Source organism: Strix aluco, chromosome 3 (genome assembly GCF_031877795.1).
Source record: "Strix aluco isolate bStrAlu1 chromosome 3, bStrAlu1.hap1, whole genome shotgun sequence".
NCBI lineage: Eukaryota > Metazoa > Chordata > Aves > Strigiformes > Strigidae > Strix > Strix aluco.
In genome coordinates, this window is record NC_133933.1 from 35,889,849 (window position 1) to 35,907,333 (window position 17,485).

Genomic DNA, 17,485 nt, shown 5'->3' on the forward strand with positions numbered 1-17,485 from the left:
ATTTTAAAAATTGAGAGTTATTGCACCGTGGTGTTTACTGGTTTGCCTTTGATTTTTACACTGCCACTTCTCATCTGGTGGCATCTATAAAATGACACTTGTAAAAAAATCTAGCTTGAGTTACCCATCTTTCTAAGAAGTGACAGCAGCAGGTTTAGAAGCCCAACTGAGGACAGTATTTACATATGCAGCATTCACACTGTTTTAAGTATTGATTGGACCCAATCCCCATCTGGTATAAGCTTGCACAAGTTTATCAGCTTCATTTAGCAGTTCTAGCTTATAGCAACTGTGAATGTGGCCCCTAATATTTTAGCTGATGTCTGCAAAACTTAAAATTATATAGATGCTCCCATCAAAACAGAGAATTTTTAGTCTAAGTAATGATATGTTAGAATTAACTGTAATGCAGTAAGTGCATTTTTCTGATTCTTAGTGTAGGCAACGTTTTACCTCACTTGAGCTGTTTCAAAGAGGCTTCACCTAGAGTTAACAGAGATTCATAGGCATTTCCAGACAACAGTTTATCTCTTTCTCAGATACCTAAGATACCTAAGATTAAAAAACCTCTGAAAATACTTGTCTCTCCTCCTTGTTGAAGGAACCTAGAAAACTAATTTTTAGAAATCAGTTTTCTTAGAATTTTCTAGAATGTGGAATTTTTTTTGAAAACTTTAACAATTAGTTAATGTTGGACAAGATGAATCCCACCCCTCTTTGCCATCTGTCTTTAACTCTGTTGTCCCTGGTGCTGATTTCCCATCTGATTTCCCTGGCAAGAAATAATTGCTTTCAACAAAATGGTTGCTAGTAATACAAAATTCTGGTATTAATTGTGAGTGCATGGGTCCAGATTCTGCTTTCATGCACACTGGTGTAAGTTCATGGTGACTGCTCTCATTCACAGTTAATGTGGTATATGTAGCTAAGAACAGAATGTGGCTTTTTCTCTAAAGCTTGCATTAAGCCTGTCCGGACTGTTACACTGCAGTAGGTACTGCATTTCCCTGGCAGGATTGAAAGCAGACTTTAAGTCTCTGACCTTTTGTAGTTACAAAGAAAAGCTTCTGACTGTGATCCAGTGCAGCATGGGCTACCTTGAATTTGCACATATGGGTTTAAACAAACAGCCTTCCTTATCGCCTTGGGCCATTAGCTCTAACGTCTAATAATAATATACATGTCAGTACAGCTAAATAGTTCAGCAAGATAATGCAGCAAGACATGTGGATAGAGTCTGAGATTCTAGGTAGCACAGAGTCCAGGCAGAAACGAAATACATTTTTGTACTACTGATTCCCTGCCTTTTAGTGTTTGTGCTGCTGCACCCTATAAGCTTTCAAAATATATGCTTGGCAAAATAGGTGCAATTTGCCTTTGAATGTTTCCTCAACAGGATCCAGATATCTTTGATAGCATTTACTTGTTGCAGAAGGTTGTTTCTTTTTTTTTTTTTTTTTTTTTTTTTTATCCGAGATGCCCATCATTGTCTGTTGAAAAGCAGGGCGTTGGCTTTAAATGCTGAGGTTTTGCTTTTCATATGCAGCTGTTCTGTACCAAACCATTGACAGCAGAATTGCTTTGGAAAGCTTGGGCCCCTCCCTCTGAGATCACTATATTATTCTTTCCATTGTCCTGCTTTCTTTTCAGAACATATTTAGGGAGGCAAGCTTTGCACGGTTCTTATTCAAAGGACTTTGAAGTCGCATTCAACAAAAATAATGTATTTAAAAACATAAATATTTATTTGCAGAGTAATTCAGTTCATTGCAGAATTGGTAGCCTTTAATGATTGGCAGTCCTTAAAGGAATCTTCAGCGGGGGCGGGCTGAGCCTGTAAATCAAGGAACAACAGACTTATTGAATTTAATACCTGAGTGATTAATAATAAATTTTAATTTGAAGGCACCCATGCCTGAAGGTCTCTAGGTGTTGTAACAGAGATTAAAAAAAGAAAGAATGAAAGAAAGAAACTGCAATAAAAGAAGGCAACTTGCATGTCTGAAGAAAAACAAAAGAATATTTGGAACCTACGTAAATGAACCTCCTCACCTAACTGTAAAACAAACTACGAGAATGAGAAAGATCTTAGACATGCTTTGAGATACTACTGTGCTTCCGCATGTATAGCTTTGCGTAGACCATTCTGCTGGCCAGCTTTAAGTGCAGAAGAATCTGTCACCCACCTTCTTTACTCACTTCTGATAAAGCTTTTCTTAGACACAGACATTACCCTTCTGGTTTTGGTGGCAAGCTGGTTCTGGTTTTCATGATGGTTATGGGCTCTAACTTGAAGTGTCGCAGGTAAATGGAGCAAGCCTGCTTCTCTGAAATTGAAAGAACATGCATAATTTTCATAACTGTGTGAAATATTCTCTCTTCCCAGCTGATGGGAAAATTAACATTTTTATGGCATTTTTGGCATATGAACTCAGTAATCACATTGATGCTTTTCTCTTCAAAGGGCTGCTGGAATTTTTTAGGAAAATGCAAATATCAACCTTAGTGTATGGCACCCATCTTCATTGTTACTAGTACAGTGCTTCATAGAAAAGACCAAAATAAGACTGAGGAAAGCCCATACATGACTTTTCCCAAAGAAGTATATACTGCATTTGTTGTGCAGTGTCCGTCAAACTTTTTGATTATCTTCTGAAATCTTTGGATATTTGAAAATGTCAACAATGCAATGCATACATTTTTAGTGGGGAGTTTTTGGAAAGCAAATTGAAATACTCATCTGAAATTTATTGTAGAAAAGCAAGGAATTGTTTTACATACTTTATTGCAAAGGTTAATGTAAAAACCACAATATCTTCTCTTTAGGACAGAACGTTATTGTCATAGTCCCAGGAGCCAACCTGCTTTTAAATTTTGAAGATCTGAAGAGGGCTTCTGATGTCATCTGTAAAGCCAAAGTGGTTGTTTGCCAGCTAGAAATAACCCCTGCTGTTTCTCTTGAAGCTCTGAAAATGGCACGTGCCAGTGGAGGTAATTTAACATAAGCCGTTCCGTCTCCCTCATTTGTGTTGCATGAAAAATATTCTTTATCGTGCTTTCTAAATAAAGATTCTGTGGTCTATTCTGGTTTCTGTCATACTAGTTTTATTTAGAAATGAAACAATAGCCAACAAATTCATCCTATGCTAATGAAAACTGAATTCAGTTTTAAAATATTGCAGTGTTTACCTTGAATGGCAAGTCAACCCATACCCTTATAATTGCCCCGTATATGTCTGGTGCTGCCTTTCCTCCTATTTTCATGCTGTGACTACATGCAGTATAATGTTGTTAGGTCAGGAACTATGGGCCTAACTCTGGTATTATTCCAGAGCAGAACAAGCATAATGATTGCAAGTCAGTAGAGTTCCACACAGAGTAGAGTGAATGAAATGACCTCAAAAACAGATTTATGCCCTTGTTCTCCCAGCGTAGCAGTAGGTATGGCTGTGGTTTTTTGTACAGAAGTTAACATCCTTAAAGAAAAAAAAAAAAAGCTTTTTTCTTCTTAACCAAAATTCTTAGAGTGTGACTTGGCATGCTGCCATTGAATAGAGAGTCATGGTCTGTGAAATTATTAGTAAATTGTTACTGTGCTGTACTTTTAAATGTAGGCCAGTGTAGCATATACGTAGATAAAAGGTGACATTTTGCTTGAACAGGGTGGGGTTTCGCTACCAACATGAGGATTTGTTGTTCAAGTGCCTGTAATGCTTTCAGTTACTCAAGCACAATTACCGCTGTATTTGAACACTAAATAAATAATTATGCAAGTGAGGCATCTATATGAGATTAAAAATATGTTCTTGTCTATCCAGAAGATAAGACTGGGAAGGGACAGCTCATAATATGGTCAAACACACAGCAGGTCAGGGATGAAACTAGGATCAGAACTAACTGGTTCCTTGCAGCTGGGCCTAGGCTTGCTCCAGTAGATCACAGCATGTCAGGATTGTTGATTCTTCAGTCCTCCTTCTGCACTGAGTTCTGTCGTGCACCTGTTGTGATCACTAGCGTTCACGCACTAGTGAAGATGTCAGATGTGGCTGAACTAATTTATACATCATGATCGTGTATTTTGTGCTGATTTAAGCAGCTATGTTAGATGCAGGGCTGGGAGAGAGTGGCTCTGAAACTATGGTGGTAATAGTTATAAACTGTAAACAGAACTGTGCATGGGGAAAAATTATTTTCACTTCTGTTTGAAATGTCAAAACTGGGTTCATGCAAATCTAAATAAAATTAAAAACCTCAGAAAACTGAGTAGCACCTGGAATGCTTAAATATATGAGGGGGGAACAGAGCCTGCTATGTATTTTCATTATGCTTTATGAAAATGGATAAAAGCATTCTTAATCTAGTGGTTAATGGACTATAGTTGAGTCATGAATCAATATCCATGATTTATTTTGCCTACTTCTAACTCTGCATAGTTTTGGTAAGATGCTTCACACTTTTGTCACCCTTATATGGCAAGATGCCAGGCTGTGATAGAAGAAAAGATAGTATTTTTTTAAAGGCAGTTTAAGAAAATCCAAACCTGATACATGGAACAGGCATGCCAGCATTTAGCAACTGTAGACAGCACAATATATCAAGAAGAGATAGTAGTTAACTGTGGGCCTGCTATAGTTCTGCGCTGTCAGTCTGGAATCATTGTGCAGCTCCTATCAGGAAGGCTTTGGTTGCTTCTGCTTTAAAGCAATAGGCTACACATGTTCAAATGTCATGTGCAGTCAGATCTAAGTAAACAGCTGAGTTTGTAGCACTGTAAAAATCTATCCTTAGCCAACTGTAAATTGTTAATGCAATTTCCCTTCTTTTAGCCTGCAATACCCTCATGTATAATGCAGTACTGCATGTTAGGATGTGCACTAGACTATTTTTGTTTAAACCAGATGCATACCCAGATGCCTCAAACCTCTGTTTCAAGGGGTTTTTTGCTTGTTTTTCTTCATCCTTACTGAAATAAAGAAACAATAAGATGGAGAAAGAATGTGGACACACAGACAAGAACCCTTTGCTTCTGTTCAGTGAACATCACCTGGATCTGTAGGCTAGAGAGGGACATCTCATGTTCTGACATCCTCTGCTTGTGGCACTGATTGTTAAAGATCTTGTGACAATCTTGGGGAGAAGGAAGGAAGGCAGCGTAGGAAAGGAGGGAGGGTTGTGAATAGTTTTATGAAGTGAGTATAAATTGTAGTGGAAATCTGACTGGGAAATTCTAGGTTTTTAATGGCCACATGCTGGGAAGCTGCTGCTGCTTCCAAGAGGGGGACCACTTCATTGGTGGGCAAAATGTTATTGTATGTCAAAGGCTGTAAAGCAGTTTTTGGGCTTCTGTAATGACAGACTCCATAAAAGATGACTGATAATGTCCAGCCTGTTAATACTGTAGTGAAGAAAGCGTCAGTTATTAAGGTTCCATGTCACTTGCAAGTAAAGGATCTATTTTTCAGGTGCTTTGACTTTTTAATCTTGGGCTGCAGTTTTTCAAATCAGCTGTTTGTCTGTGGTTAAACTCTGTAATTTCTGCCAAAGCATAGTGGCTGCAGAAACCAGGCAATGGAAAATGCCTCCCACCCTACCCCCTTTTAAATTAGGAATACTGGCTACCTTAAAATTTACTTAAGACTTGATAGGAAGGGAGCTTCCTTTTAAAGATAAGCCTTTGCAACAGTATGGAAATCTGCCTGATTTTTACTGTATTATCTGCCTTTAGAAAATAACTACCTTTCACATAGACTTGGGAAAATTGTTAGAGCTTCACAGCTAGCTTCCCCTGAGAGTCTGTCCACGTAGGCAGTTGTCCATGTGGGCAGCATGACTTCCAGTGTAATTCCTGAGTCTGGTTTTAGGCAACTTCTTTTATACTGTTAAAGATCTCTTGTGGGCCCAGGAAGTGCAGAGCTGGAGCTTGCTTGATTTGAATACAGAAGAGACAAAGCTGGACGGGAGTGCTGGGGAGGGAGAGTACATTTCAGACAAGAGAAGCGTAGGAGGGATTTGCTTGATTTTGGGGGTGGCAGAGGAAGAATGAAGAGAGAAACAAAAAGGGGAGCAAAATTGGAACAGAGAATAGCATCTGTTGAATAGAGATTGGAATATGGAGGTAGAGTCAGGGAGTAGGCTGTGGGTACTGGAAGTGGGAAAAAGAAAGCATAGGAGAGGGAGCGAAAAGAGATACAATGTGATGAAATTTGAGTGGAAAAGGTTACTATTGCATAGTGCCTATGCAGGGAGGCATGAAGAATGGAAACTAGGTGAGGAGAATGGATCTTGGCAAAGGGAGAGAAAGAATTTGGGCAGAAAATAATTTGGTGTTCCTCAGAGAGACCGAACAGATTACCCTGTTCACAGCCGTGCTCTTCACAGCCTGAAAGAGAATTTTAGGGTTCCTCTATTTCCCCCCCAGATATTAAATATGGGAGCAAACTAATAGTAATGTATTACACCCTGTTCATGATGAGTCTGTATTATTTAAAACCCAAGTTGGAGCACTTCCAGTGCTGCTTCTGACCCATGTATATGTCGGTACGATACCACATGACAGTTTGTTTTCTAATATGTGCTGTTTGTTTGTTTGTTTGTTGCCTAGAAAAGTATACCTTGAAGATTTGTGTTTAAAAAAAAAAAATTATTACAGTTGCAATTCAGAAAATAGGAAATGTAAGAGTTAAGGTTGCCTGTGAAACCTTAATTTGTCTCCTTTCTGCATATGTATTATGTTGCAGTCTTTAATTATGTGATCACATGCTGTTTTTCAGTGGTATTTGATCGTATAATTAAAGAGTTTATTATAATACATACTGTATTGTAATAATATAAGGGAGCCAAATTAAGATTTCATTGGAAATCCTAATCCTGGCATTTTCTAACTTCTGAGTAAATGTCTTTGTCACTTTAATACTCTTTTTAATGAGGCAGGTAGAGAGGCATGATAAAGTTGTACAGTCAAAGGCTGAAACTTTCAGAGTGTTAATCAAAAAGGTCATCTTCTAAGCTTCTTGGTACTCAGATTTCAGAAGTCTGTGCATCTTTCTCTTTTAGGGCATTAACTGGGACTCAGAAGCGTTCAGGGTGTCTGAATATTATGCACTGTAGTTTAGGGTCTAAATATGTGTTTAGGACTGAAAATTTAGGCATCTGAGTTGGAAGATTTGATCACTTACTATAGGGAATATTTCTGAAGTAAGAGAGTGTGCTTTATATAAAAATGATGGCCTTGTGGTTAAGACACAAAAGTATTAATCATAAAATTGGCAAAGTGAGAAACCAAGTCTGCAGACTTCCTGTGTTAACAGTGAGTAAGTCACTTATACTGTCCTCATGACAAACCTTTTCTGCTGTTACATGGGGCCTTAGGCTACAGTTTAAAGTTAGGTTAACTAACATATTCTACCACGTGTTAAGTTTAAGTCTAGCTCTGCCAGATAGCGTATTAAAAATATACAGTGCCTTGTCTACACTACAGTTTTATAATGTGGCAGTTTGAACAAGTTAGGTAACACATTCAGAAGCATGTTTAACTCCTTGTCTGGACATGCCCTTCATTAGTCCATACCCCTGTTTCTTCATGTACAGAACGCAGATAACAACACTGAAAAAATTCTAGAACTAAACCAGTTCTTGTAAAACTTATTAAAATCCTGGAAGAAGCATCATCAGTTAAACAAATTAGTGTCTAAGGCTTTCCCCCCCTTTTTTTTTTACTTATAATTTCTTGGTTATTTTTTCTGTTACTTTTCTGTCATGTTCTCATCATGACAGGTGCCTGCACATGAATTAGAAGGGAACTTTACTATAATAAATAAAACATTTAGCAGTTCTATAAAATGAGAACACAGAAACTGGGAGCCATTTGTGTGTTAATAATAAATATTTGGGGCTGTGAATTCACCACAATGGTGCTTCACATGATGGTTTATGAATCTAAAACATTAGAGATTTAGACTTTTCTTTTTTTTTTTCTTTTTTTCAGTTAAGACTTTATTTAATCCAGCTCCAGCCCTTCCTGACCTAGATCCACAATTTTATACCCATTCTGATATCTTCTGCTGCAATGAAACTGAGGTAATGGTGAAATATCATGTTAAAGAAGGAGTCTTAAGCAGTAAAATTTCAGAAGGGTTCTGTTCTCAGAAATGCAGCATAGGGAGCAGGAAAACTGAGGCATGCTCCTCTTACACAGGACTTTTGGAGGTGGCAAGTTTGATCCCTGACCTAAAAAGAGGAGTACTCTAGAGTACCTTTAGACTGCACTCAAAATGAAATTAATTGTTTGCAGCAGGAAAGTCGTGTCCAGCCTTCCTTACAAGTAGATGAGTAAAACAAATCCATAAAAGGACACTTTTGAAATGTTATCACTGAGTGGTAAATATTAAAATAGATCCTTGTCCTTGTTCTGTGGTCCCTTGATATGATTAGCAGGAATGCGCTAGCCATAGTGTTCTGACAGTTTTAAACTCGCTTGCCAGGAGGTGATGCACGCATGCTGCACTTGATGGTAAATAGTAGCTTCATGTGCCTCTTCCTGTCAGATCTGTTTTCAGTGAATCTGTTTCTCTAACCCTTCAACTGTATGTTTTCCCCCCTTTTTTTCCCCTCCTTTCCCTCTCTTGTCTAATTCAAGTGTATTATTTCTCCCAAAGGAAATTATTTTTGTCACAAGAGACAAATTAAGCTCATCTCATAAGGCCTTCGTTTAAATTTCCTATTTATTAGCATTATGCATGCTGTGTTCCTTCCCCTCACCCTCTCTTTATATAAACAAGAATGTGGGAGAAGCAACCTAGTGGACAGAAGCCATGCCTTGGTCATAGTTAAAGTTACCTCCAACAAACATGATTTCTGCAATGAACATGATACCTTTGGGGGGAGAGGAGGGGGAAGAGCTAAGAGAAAAGCATGGCCCTACTTACTTAGAGGATTTTTTGTCTGGTGACAATGTCTGTCAGAGTAAGATCTTCAAGATTCAATTACCTTTAAGACTCAATTATCCTCTTTTGAAATTTCCATTAAAACTCATCACAAACCATATCAGAAGTTCTCAGTTCATGAGTCTTCTAGCATTTAAGGGTCAGTCTAAGTAACCCAAATGGATATCTGAATTTTATTCTGGGATGTTTCGGTATGTATCTGCCAAGTTCAGATACTCTAGAGCATTCAGAAGATGCCACGGCTCCTCAGGTCTCTGGAAGGCAAAGGTTCCAGTGTCTTGGCAGTGATATCATTTGTGGCTCAGACACTGTCTAACAGCTACCAGAACTCAATTATATGTGATGAAGAGAATGCTAAGGCAAAGTATTTATTCTTGTTCAGGGGACTTGCAGGACACCCATATGGTGTTTTCTTCATGCTTTCAGAAAGCACTTATGCCTGGACTATGCCCCTGGATTGGCTAAACAGTGCAACGGCACACATTTTGGGCTGAGAACACCCATACTTTCCCACCAATTTAGTAAATGTCATTTGTTGTTTGCTGTTTTCATAATGTCACTAGTTACTTTTTTTTTCCCCTGCAAAAACTTATCCCCCATATGTTAGAAACAAAACTTTGTTTTTCATTACTTGTCTATTCCTGACTTTTCTCTCATTGCTCTTTGCAACACACATGTTAAAGTTTTGCCTTTGTTATACTTCATTGCTAGAGGACAGTCTTGAAAGAGACATTCTTTGAGAAGTTTAGCTTGCTGGAGCCAGGGTGAATTATTATTACCACCACATGGAGAAAAGAAAATTACTTCTATTTGGAGAACAAGAAATACAGGTGTATAATTATAATAGATCCCTGCTCACTCATCTACCTTTCCTGCAGAGCCGGGGTTACAGTTTGCATTCTTTTCTGCTATTTTCTTTTAAAAAGTAATTACCATTTGAAGATAGCTGGGATCACTGTATGCACAGTCAGGCACAGAAATACGCTCTCTACTGTTGAGGAGGTTTATCTCTTCTGAATTTATGGAAATGGTAGACCTATGGAAGTTCCTGCCAGCCATATCATGGGACCACAGATCCAAGTGTGGAACTCCTACAGCGTATTCTGAGAACAAGAATGGCACATAAATACCTTTGCTTTTAACAATAACCTTTTCATACTTTGCAATGAAATCAATTACATAGCACAACTGTAATAATCAATTGTGTTTGATTTCATCCTCTCTGTATGTCTGATTTGTAATTGAATTGATTTTCAGGGATGAACTATTGCCATTGTTCCTTTGTTTTTGCTGAGAAAAGAGGAAAAATGAAGCATTTGTTTTTCTTATGTCACAAGTTTGAAAGTTGTTTTTTTAGTAATTGTTATATATTCATATGCCATCTGTTTTCTGTTTTCTTTCATGACTTTCTTTAATTTCAGATCACTGTAATGTATGCACTTGAGAAGTTTGATAGAGAGATAAATGTTTACATACCCAAATAAAGGTTACCAGTCACATCTCTGTATGGCACTTAAATAAGTTAATTCTACAAATCTTAAAGATAATCCTAATTTTTTAAACTTAATCCATTCAACCAACTACATCTGCATTTCCTTCATCTTCTTAAATCAGGAAGTACCTAAGACTTTGATGATCCAGAATATATACTGGGAAAAGATCTTTTTATAAATTTTTTTATTTATTTCTCTTAGTATCTACTAGCAGTCACAGTCAGAAAAGAGCAATTGAATAAGATGGATCTTTGCTCTGATCCACTATGACCATTCTTATTTTATGGATTTTTTAAATTATTATTCTCTGTGGCCAAATTTATTGGATGTGCTGCTTATAACTGCCTTCCTGAGATGTTCCGTTCCAGCTCTGTTGTCCCTCCTACTTGGTTTTTCTAAGTCTCAAATAACTTCCTTTAAGCCAAAATCCTATTTGTTTTCCAGCCTTACCCCTTTTTATTTGGGATTTTTAGGTACTACTAGAAAAAAAATAGTGTATTCTACTTTACTAAGTCTTTTAGATAGTCAATAAATTGTCTTGGGTTTAAAGATGAACTCTTTAGAGCTATCCACTTCAACTGCTTCTAAAACATTGTTTTTAACACAGTCATATATGCTAAGACAAGATTAAATTTACACTGATTTTTTTTTTTTTTTATTGCTTGGTTTGGCTTTCTTAGTCGTTTAAACTTGCAAGTATTTATCACACAGTTTTACCAAAATGTCCTTATCTCTCTTGCTCACCAAGAAATACCTTTAAATGATAAAATCCTGTGGTTTGTGGATATTATGTGAATGATATGTTTGTAACAGAAGATTATGTTAGCTGTAGAACTGAACACTAGCCATTTAGCTTAGGACATCTCATACACTATGTGGAGTGTTTGTTTTGTTACAGATGAGAAAAGGGGGTAGTTCTTGTGATTAGCTGAATTATTACTTAGACAGAAGTTTCTGTTATTTACTGCCATGAAAGTCAGGAGTTTTGATCTGCAATGCCTTTTTCACAGAATAAAAGTTTTAAAATGTCAGCTATAGTTTCAGACAGCCATGGGATGTTGGGTCCCAAACATGCGAGTATCAAATACAACATCACACTTTATACTCCATCCTTCATTAAATGCATTAGGATTTAATGAAATCACATGCAGTCTCTAGTATAACAGCACAGCTTGTTCTTATGGATTTATGTGCTAGAGAGAAGCAAACGAAATTATACTATCAGTGAATTATCTACCATTAGTTTGTCTAGAAGGCTCTTCACAAGCTGTTCTTTTCACTCTTGCTTGTTGCAATAATAAATTTTTTTTATGTCTGACATTACTTTCTTTTTATGTGGTTCATGAACAAAAAAAACGCAGAACAAATCTTGCAAGGTTATCAGTTCTTTCTTTGCTTAGCCTGTAGTTCAGTTTTATCTTTTCCCAGAAAGATCAAACTTGTTGAGACTAGTTTGTTAATTCCCAGATGTAGCACAGCCTAATCCCTGAGGTTTGTGCAGGAATGTGCTAGTTCTCCAGTCCCTTAATTCTTCTAATGAAAAATAAATGTATCCAATGTCATCTTAGCGAAAACCAATGGTTGTTCTTTTCAGTCATCTATAAATGTTGAAAAAGATGAAAAATGTTGAAAAGACCCTGTACAAGATGAGCTCTTTGGAATACTTACCATTTTTTTCCCACGTATTTGTGTGATTCTTTGCTGCAGTATGGCTCTAGGCACAACCACAATGTCAATACAGTTCATGTGTTGTTTTTCTTATTTAGTGAGAGCATGCAATTACATAGCCCTGCAGGTTAGCAACCAAAATATATTGCACATCAGCGATTTCAATTTGGTCCTAAACGTTTTGAAGAACAGCTGCTTCTCCGTTCAAAGAATACTGGAGCCCTTCAGGAGGAGGAAAACTCTTAAATGGTTACAGCACATGATTTACTTTGTCAAGCTATTTTTAATGCAAAACTGGGAACTGCTTTCTCCCTAATGTAAAATGGGTATCAGACTTCTTGATCTAAATAAGAAGGGCCTAAGAAAAATTTAATTAAATGCTAACAGAATACTTTGGGGCTTCAATGGTAAAAAGCAGTACAACTAAATATAAGTTAATTGCCAATTTTGTTAAATAAAGCTGCAAGATGTATAAAAATAATATGGAAAAATAGATACTATCCTATTGTTTCCTCCTAAGTGTTACTGTCTATTACTAGAGGCTAGATCATTTTTGGAAGAAATATTAATAATGGAAATTCTTGTTAGCATGTCCAAAATCAAGAGACAGTATTGACTTTTACAAGATTTGGAGAATATCAAGCTTATAAAACTATATCTGGAGTCTTCAATTAGGACATTTAAAATACTGCTTACTAGATATAGAGAGATTAATACTAGGGATAGTCTTGCTTAAGAAAAAATAATTGATATCTCTAGCAATCAAAACAAAAATAGGTCGTTCAGAATTAAAATATTTCAGAACTTCTCTTGAATTTGCCTTTTCTGTTTTAAGTAATGGAAAACTGCTATTGCTCCATTATGTAGAAGTTGCCAGCAATTCACAGTATATTTTAGTTCCAACTTTGTTCTAAACCCCATTTTATCAGTTGCTGGAAACGATGAAATTTCCCATATTTAGTCTAAAATGAAAGATGTTACTTTTGGGAGGGGAGGGAATAGCTTCAAGCCAATTCATTTTAATCAGGTTTTAATTATTCTAGCACGATAAGTATTTCTGCCTGTATATATGTAAAAATTTTATAATTTGAAACAACTGGAACTAGCTTGGCTTGTGGCCTGATCTTGCAATTGCTTGTACACCAAATCTGTCTCACTACTTCTTTGGGACTGTTCACATGTGTTAGAATTAATGATCTTGTTCTGTCATTCTCAAAGAAATCTCCTAAGGTACAAGCCAAGTTTGTAGCCAACTGGCTTACTGTGTTTAAATATTTAAAATTAAAAATATTTTAAATTATCATATATAGGTTTAGATGGGTTAGCCTTAAAACTGGCACAGTTTCCCTATTACTATTTCTGTTCCAGCAGTACCTGGCAACATTTGCAAAGTTGTTATTGTGCTAGGTGCACAAAATGCAGTCCAAATGATGGACTGCTCCCCAAAGAATTAACATGGCTTGTTATTTCACCAGTTTATATTTGCTGAGGATCATAAGATCGTAGAAGTTGGGAGCAGACCTCCGGAGGTCTCTAGTCCAACACCCTGGTGAAGCATGGCCAGTTTATGTCAGATTGGTCAGGGCTTTATCCAGTCAAGTTTTGAATTTCTGAGGATGGAGACTGCATGACCTCTGGGCACCTGTTCCACTGCTTCATCACCCTCGTGGTGAAAAAAACCTTGTCCTAATACTGGAATTTACCGTGTTCCAGCTTGTGCCTGTTGTCTCTAGCCCTATCCCTGTGCACCTTCAAGAAAAGTCTGGCTCCATCTTGTCTATACCCATCCATTATATTGCTGTAGACCGCAATTAGATCTCCCCTTAGCCTTGTGTTCTTAAGGCTACTTCTCCCAGCCTCTTGTATGTCCTGGTCTTTGGCCCCCTGATTGTCTTGATGGCCTTCCAGTCTAGTATGCTGTAGTATGTCAGTATCTTACTTGTGCCAGAGATCCCAAAACTAGACACCGTGATGCAGATTTGGTCTTGCAAATGCCAAGCAGAAGATCCAGAATGTCTCCCTGAAAGTGGCTTTGTAAGCCATAGGCTGCCCCAGATGCACCACAGCTAGGAACACTTGGCAAAGGTTCATATCATAGTTTTATTCTCACTTTTAGCCAGTGTAAACTAGTACTGCTGTTGAAAGAAGCTAATTGTTTTGGGTTGGCTTTTGAGGGTGGTGTGGGATTGGGGGTGGTGTTAATTTTAACACAGATCTGCCTTGCAATCTAATTTGTTTCCTGGCCATACAAATGGCTGTGCTGGCACAAGAGAATGGGCCATGTGGACAGGAGTAGAAGGGAAAAGCTGGGCCATTTTTTTTCTGTAGCAGTGCTGGTTTGTGTCAATTTACTGTGACTAGACTCCACAGTCTAAAGAGACACGGAGAGTTAACTTAGTGAGGATTATGGCCAAGAACCTCCATATCAGTTAAATTAAAAGCTTCAGTTAAATTTCTCTTCTACTTTTGTGAACAAAATTAAGAAAATTCTGTGTAGGTTATTTATATAATATCCGTCATAGGTTTATTCTGACAGCAGTTTTGTGGAATGTCCTCTTGCTTTAATAGGTTCATTTAACAGAGGAGTTTTATGAGGCTAGCTGCAGAAAAATAAAATTTTTAATTTTCTGCTGTTTTGTACAGTACTATGGCAAATGTCCACATCGGGCTTTCAGTATTGTTATTTAATTTTTTCTTTACATAACCATTAGTTACTTCCTTCAATTGTACCACAGTTTGTTTTTTAAATAAGATTCTACTGAAGGGAGGAACTTAAAAACTCACCACAGTATTTAACATCAGTTGACATTTACCGCAATCTCTAATTATTGGCACAGAATCTGTCTGGCTTCTGCTGCTTTTATGGTTCTTCCAGCTTGTTCCAGTGTTTTTTAGTTTTACCATCCTGCTGTAGATGAGTTAGATGATAGTGGTTTCAAGCAGTTGAAGATCTACTTTTATACAGACTGTCTGTTCAAAATAATTATGTTTATTGGTATAGATGAAAAGAAAGATTTCTGCAAAACCTTTCACATATCAGTCCCAGAACAATTCTTTCACTACCCAAGTAAAAAATCCTGTTGACTTGAGACACAGCAAGCACAAAGAGGGGTACAGCACTAAGCTTACAGCATGTGCGTTTCATTAGGAAGAACATTATATTTAAATACTTCATTTACCTTCCTCCTGAGCTTACAGAAGTGTAAATACCAGGTAAATAAACCCAAATTAGATTTACCATTTCTCTACCAAAACCAAATCCACTTTCGTCCTGGAGACTTTGCAACATAAGTAGAATGTTGGAGTTACTGCCCCTCATAAAGTACATTGGAAATTCAGTTAGCCTGTTTCATTCAAGCATTTGTGTCAATCCATTTTTATTCTTGTAACATGATGTGCTAGGTGTTCTGAATACAGGAATGCATAGTTCGTGCTCCAGAGATCTTAAAATTCATGAAGAGACATAGACTCTTTAGACGCTTGAATATTAGAATATATTATATTCTGTTTGTTAAAGAATATACTATATATTATAAATAGTGTATATTCTATACTATTTATTATCTATCCTTAGTTACTCCAAAGCCATTATTGTTGTATTGACTGCTTCCAAACCTTGCAAGAAGATACATTCAAAAGGTTTTGTGAGATACTTTTTGAAATTTTCTTATTTGAAAATTCTTCTATAACCTTTTAAAAACTGAAATAAGTTTAATTTGCTTAAATAGTTTGTACGGCAAGAGGAGAAGTTTGAGCAGCATGGTGACATGCCAAAGAGAAAATTGGATAGGTTTGTTGCCTCCTTCTAATTTAAAGCTTACTATGTTCTTTTCTGGGATCAGTGCGTTTAAAAAAAGTAGTTTTAAATTATGTGTACGTGTTAACCACACCTTGCCCCTGTAGTGCACAAATTTACCCACCAAGGCCTGCCACACCACATTCTGCCTTGTAGCGATCAGATCAACAGTGCTTGAAATCATTTGGGCATTTGTCTAAGTAGAGACTGCAGAACTTGGTCCTGTGAGTTTGAAAATTAAAACCAGTAAGTACTCTGCTAATGATACTATAAACTCTAGGGAGTGTGTTGGCATAATCTGGCCCTTCAGAGCCTAAGGGTGGCTTCTCTCTCCTGGGTCAGGCTGAAACACAGGAAATGACAGTGGCGAGCAGTGGGCTCTGACTCACAGCTGGGGGCGGTTTACTTTGGGATGGCTGTAGTAGTTCCTGTCCCCAGCTGTCTGCCCTCCCTCTCTTTACTACAGGCATGGCCTGTTCTTTATGAAGCAGTTGTTTAATCACTGTAGTTTACAGTCCGTTATATCAAGAAGTATGTATGCTGAATTCAAGTTTCAGTACTGCAGAGGAAGGTAGTTTGAAATATTTCAGCAGCTGTTTCCCAAGAAGCTGAGCTGCCCATGCAGCAGAGGTCAGGAAGTGTGGCTGGTCAGTAGGTTCCACAGTAAGTTTTCCACTGAAAATAAGCCCTAAGACTGTGGAAGCTATGCCCAGTTATGTGAAGCTATGCGGTTGTCTGAAAATACTTTAGACTGCGTTTTTCAGGATCCAGAAGCAACCTTGTAGTGCAAGATAAAGTAGGACTTCCCTCTTCTCAGGCAAGCAGGACAAGATTTAGTAAAGACAGCAAAATATAATATGTCTGTTTACTTACAATTGAAGGCATACTGTACTATGCAGGAGCACTGCCTGCTAGACTGTTGCAGATAAAACACACTGTATTTTCTCTTCCCTTTCTTCCTATTTCATTCTTGTTCTCTTCCCTGCCAAAAGAAAAAGTACATGACATTGGACAATGCTATGCCATCAAGAAAATGTATGAAGTGGCGAAAAGGGTGCTTGATTCTGAAGTCTTCATTGCAGATTTTTGGGAAATTTTGCTCTTAGTTGGGCGGAACTAGAAGAGATTAACTTTAAGAGCCAACTGGGAGAAGTTGACTTAAGGTCACCATCTGTTAGGAGAAGAGTTTATCTGTGTTTGTACAGAGCCAACACAGAGAAGTCTCAGTCCTGACAGAGGCCTATGGACATGGCCTTAACACAAATATATAATAATCTTGCAATGGGCCTTTGCCTAAAGAGGGCTTCAGATAACTTTTAGGTATTCTTATCTGAAAATATATATTGATGTAAACAGAGTTGTCGGAGCTGAGCAATTATTTTTTTTCCTTGAAGATATTTTGCCTTGTGTTTTCCCTCTAGCTCAACACTGAGGATTTAAAAAACAATTTTAAAAGTTTCTCACTTAGTGATAAATATCCCTCAACAATAGTGACCAAGCTGCCATGTCACATTTTTCACATTAGACTACAAAATGACTTTTGCCAAGACTGTGTCATTGTGTCCATTTCACAGATGAAGAAACTG

At 37.4% G+C, this 17,485-nt stretch overlaps 1 protein-coding gene across 1 annotated transcript in view; it reads left to right on the forward strand.

The window, feature by feature from the left end:
• Positions 1–17,485, forward strand: part of RBKS (ribokinase) — a 69,888-nt gene that overhangs the window by 31,138 nt on the left and 21,265 nt on the right. The window contains exons 5-6 of the mRNA XM_074818097.1: positions 2,827–2,991; positions 7,985–8,076. Coding sequence (XP_074674198.1) covers positions 2,827–2,991; positions 7,985–8,076 — 257 coding nt within the window. The remainder of the gene's footprint in view (positions 1–2,826; positions 2,992–7,984; positions 8,077–17,485) is intronic.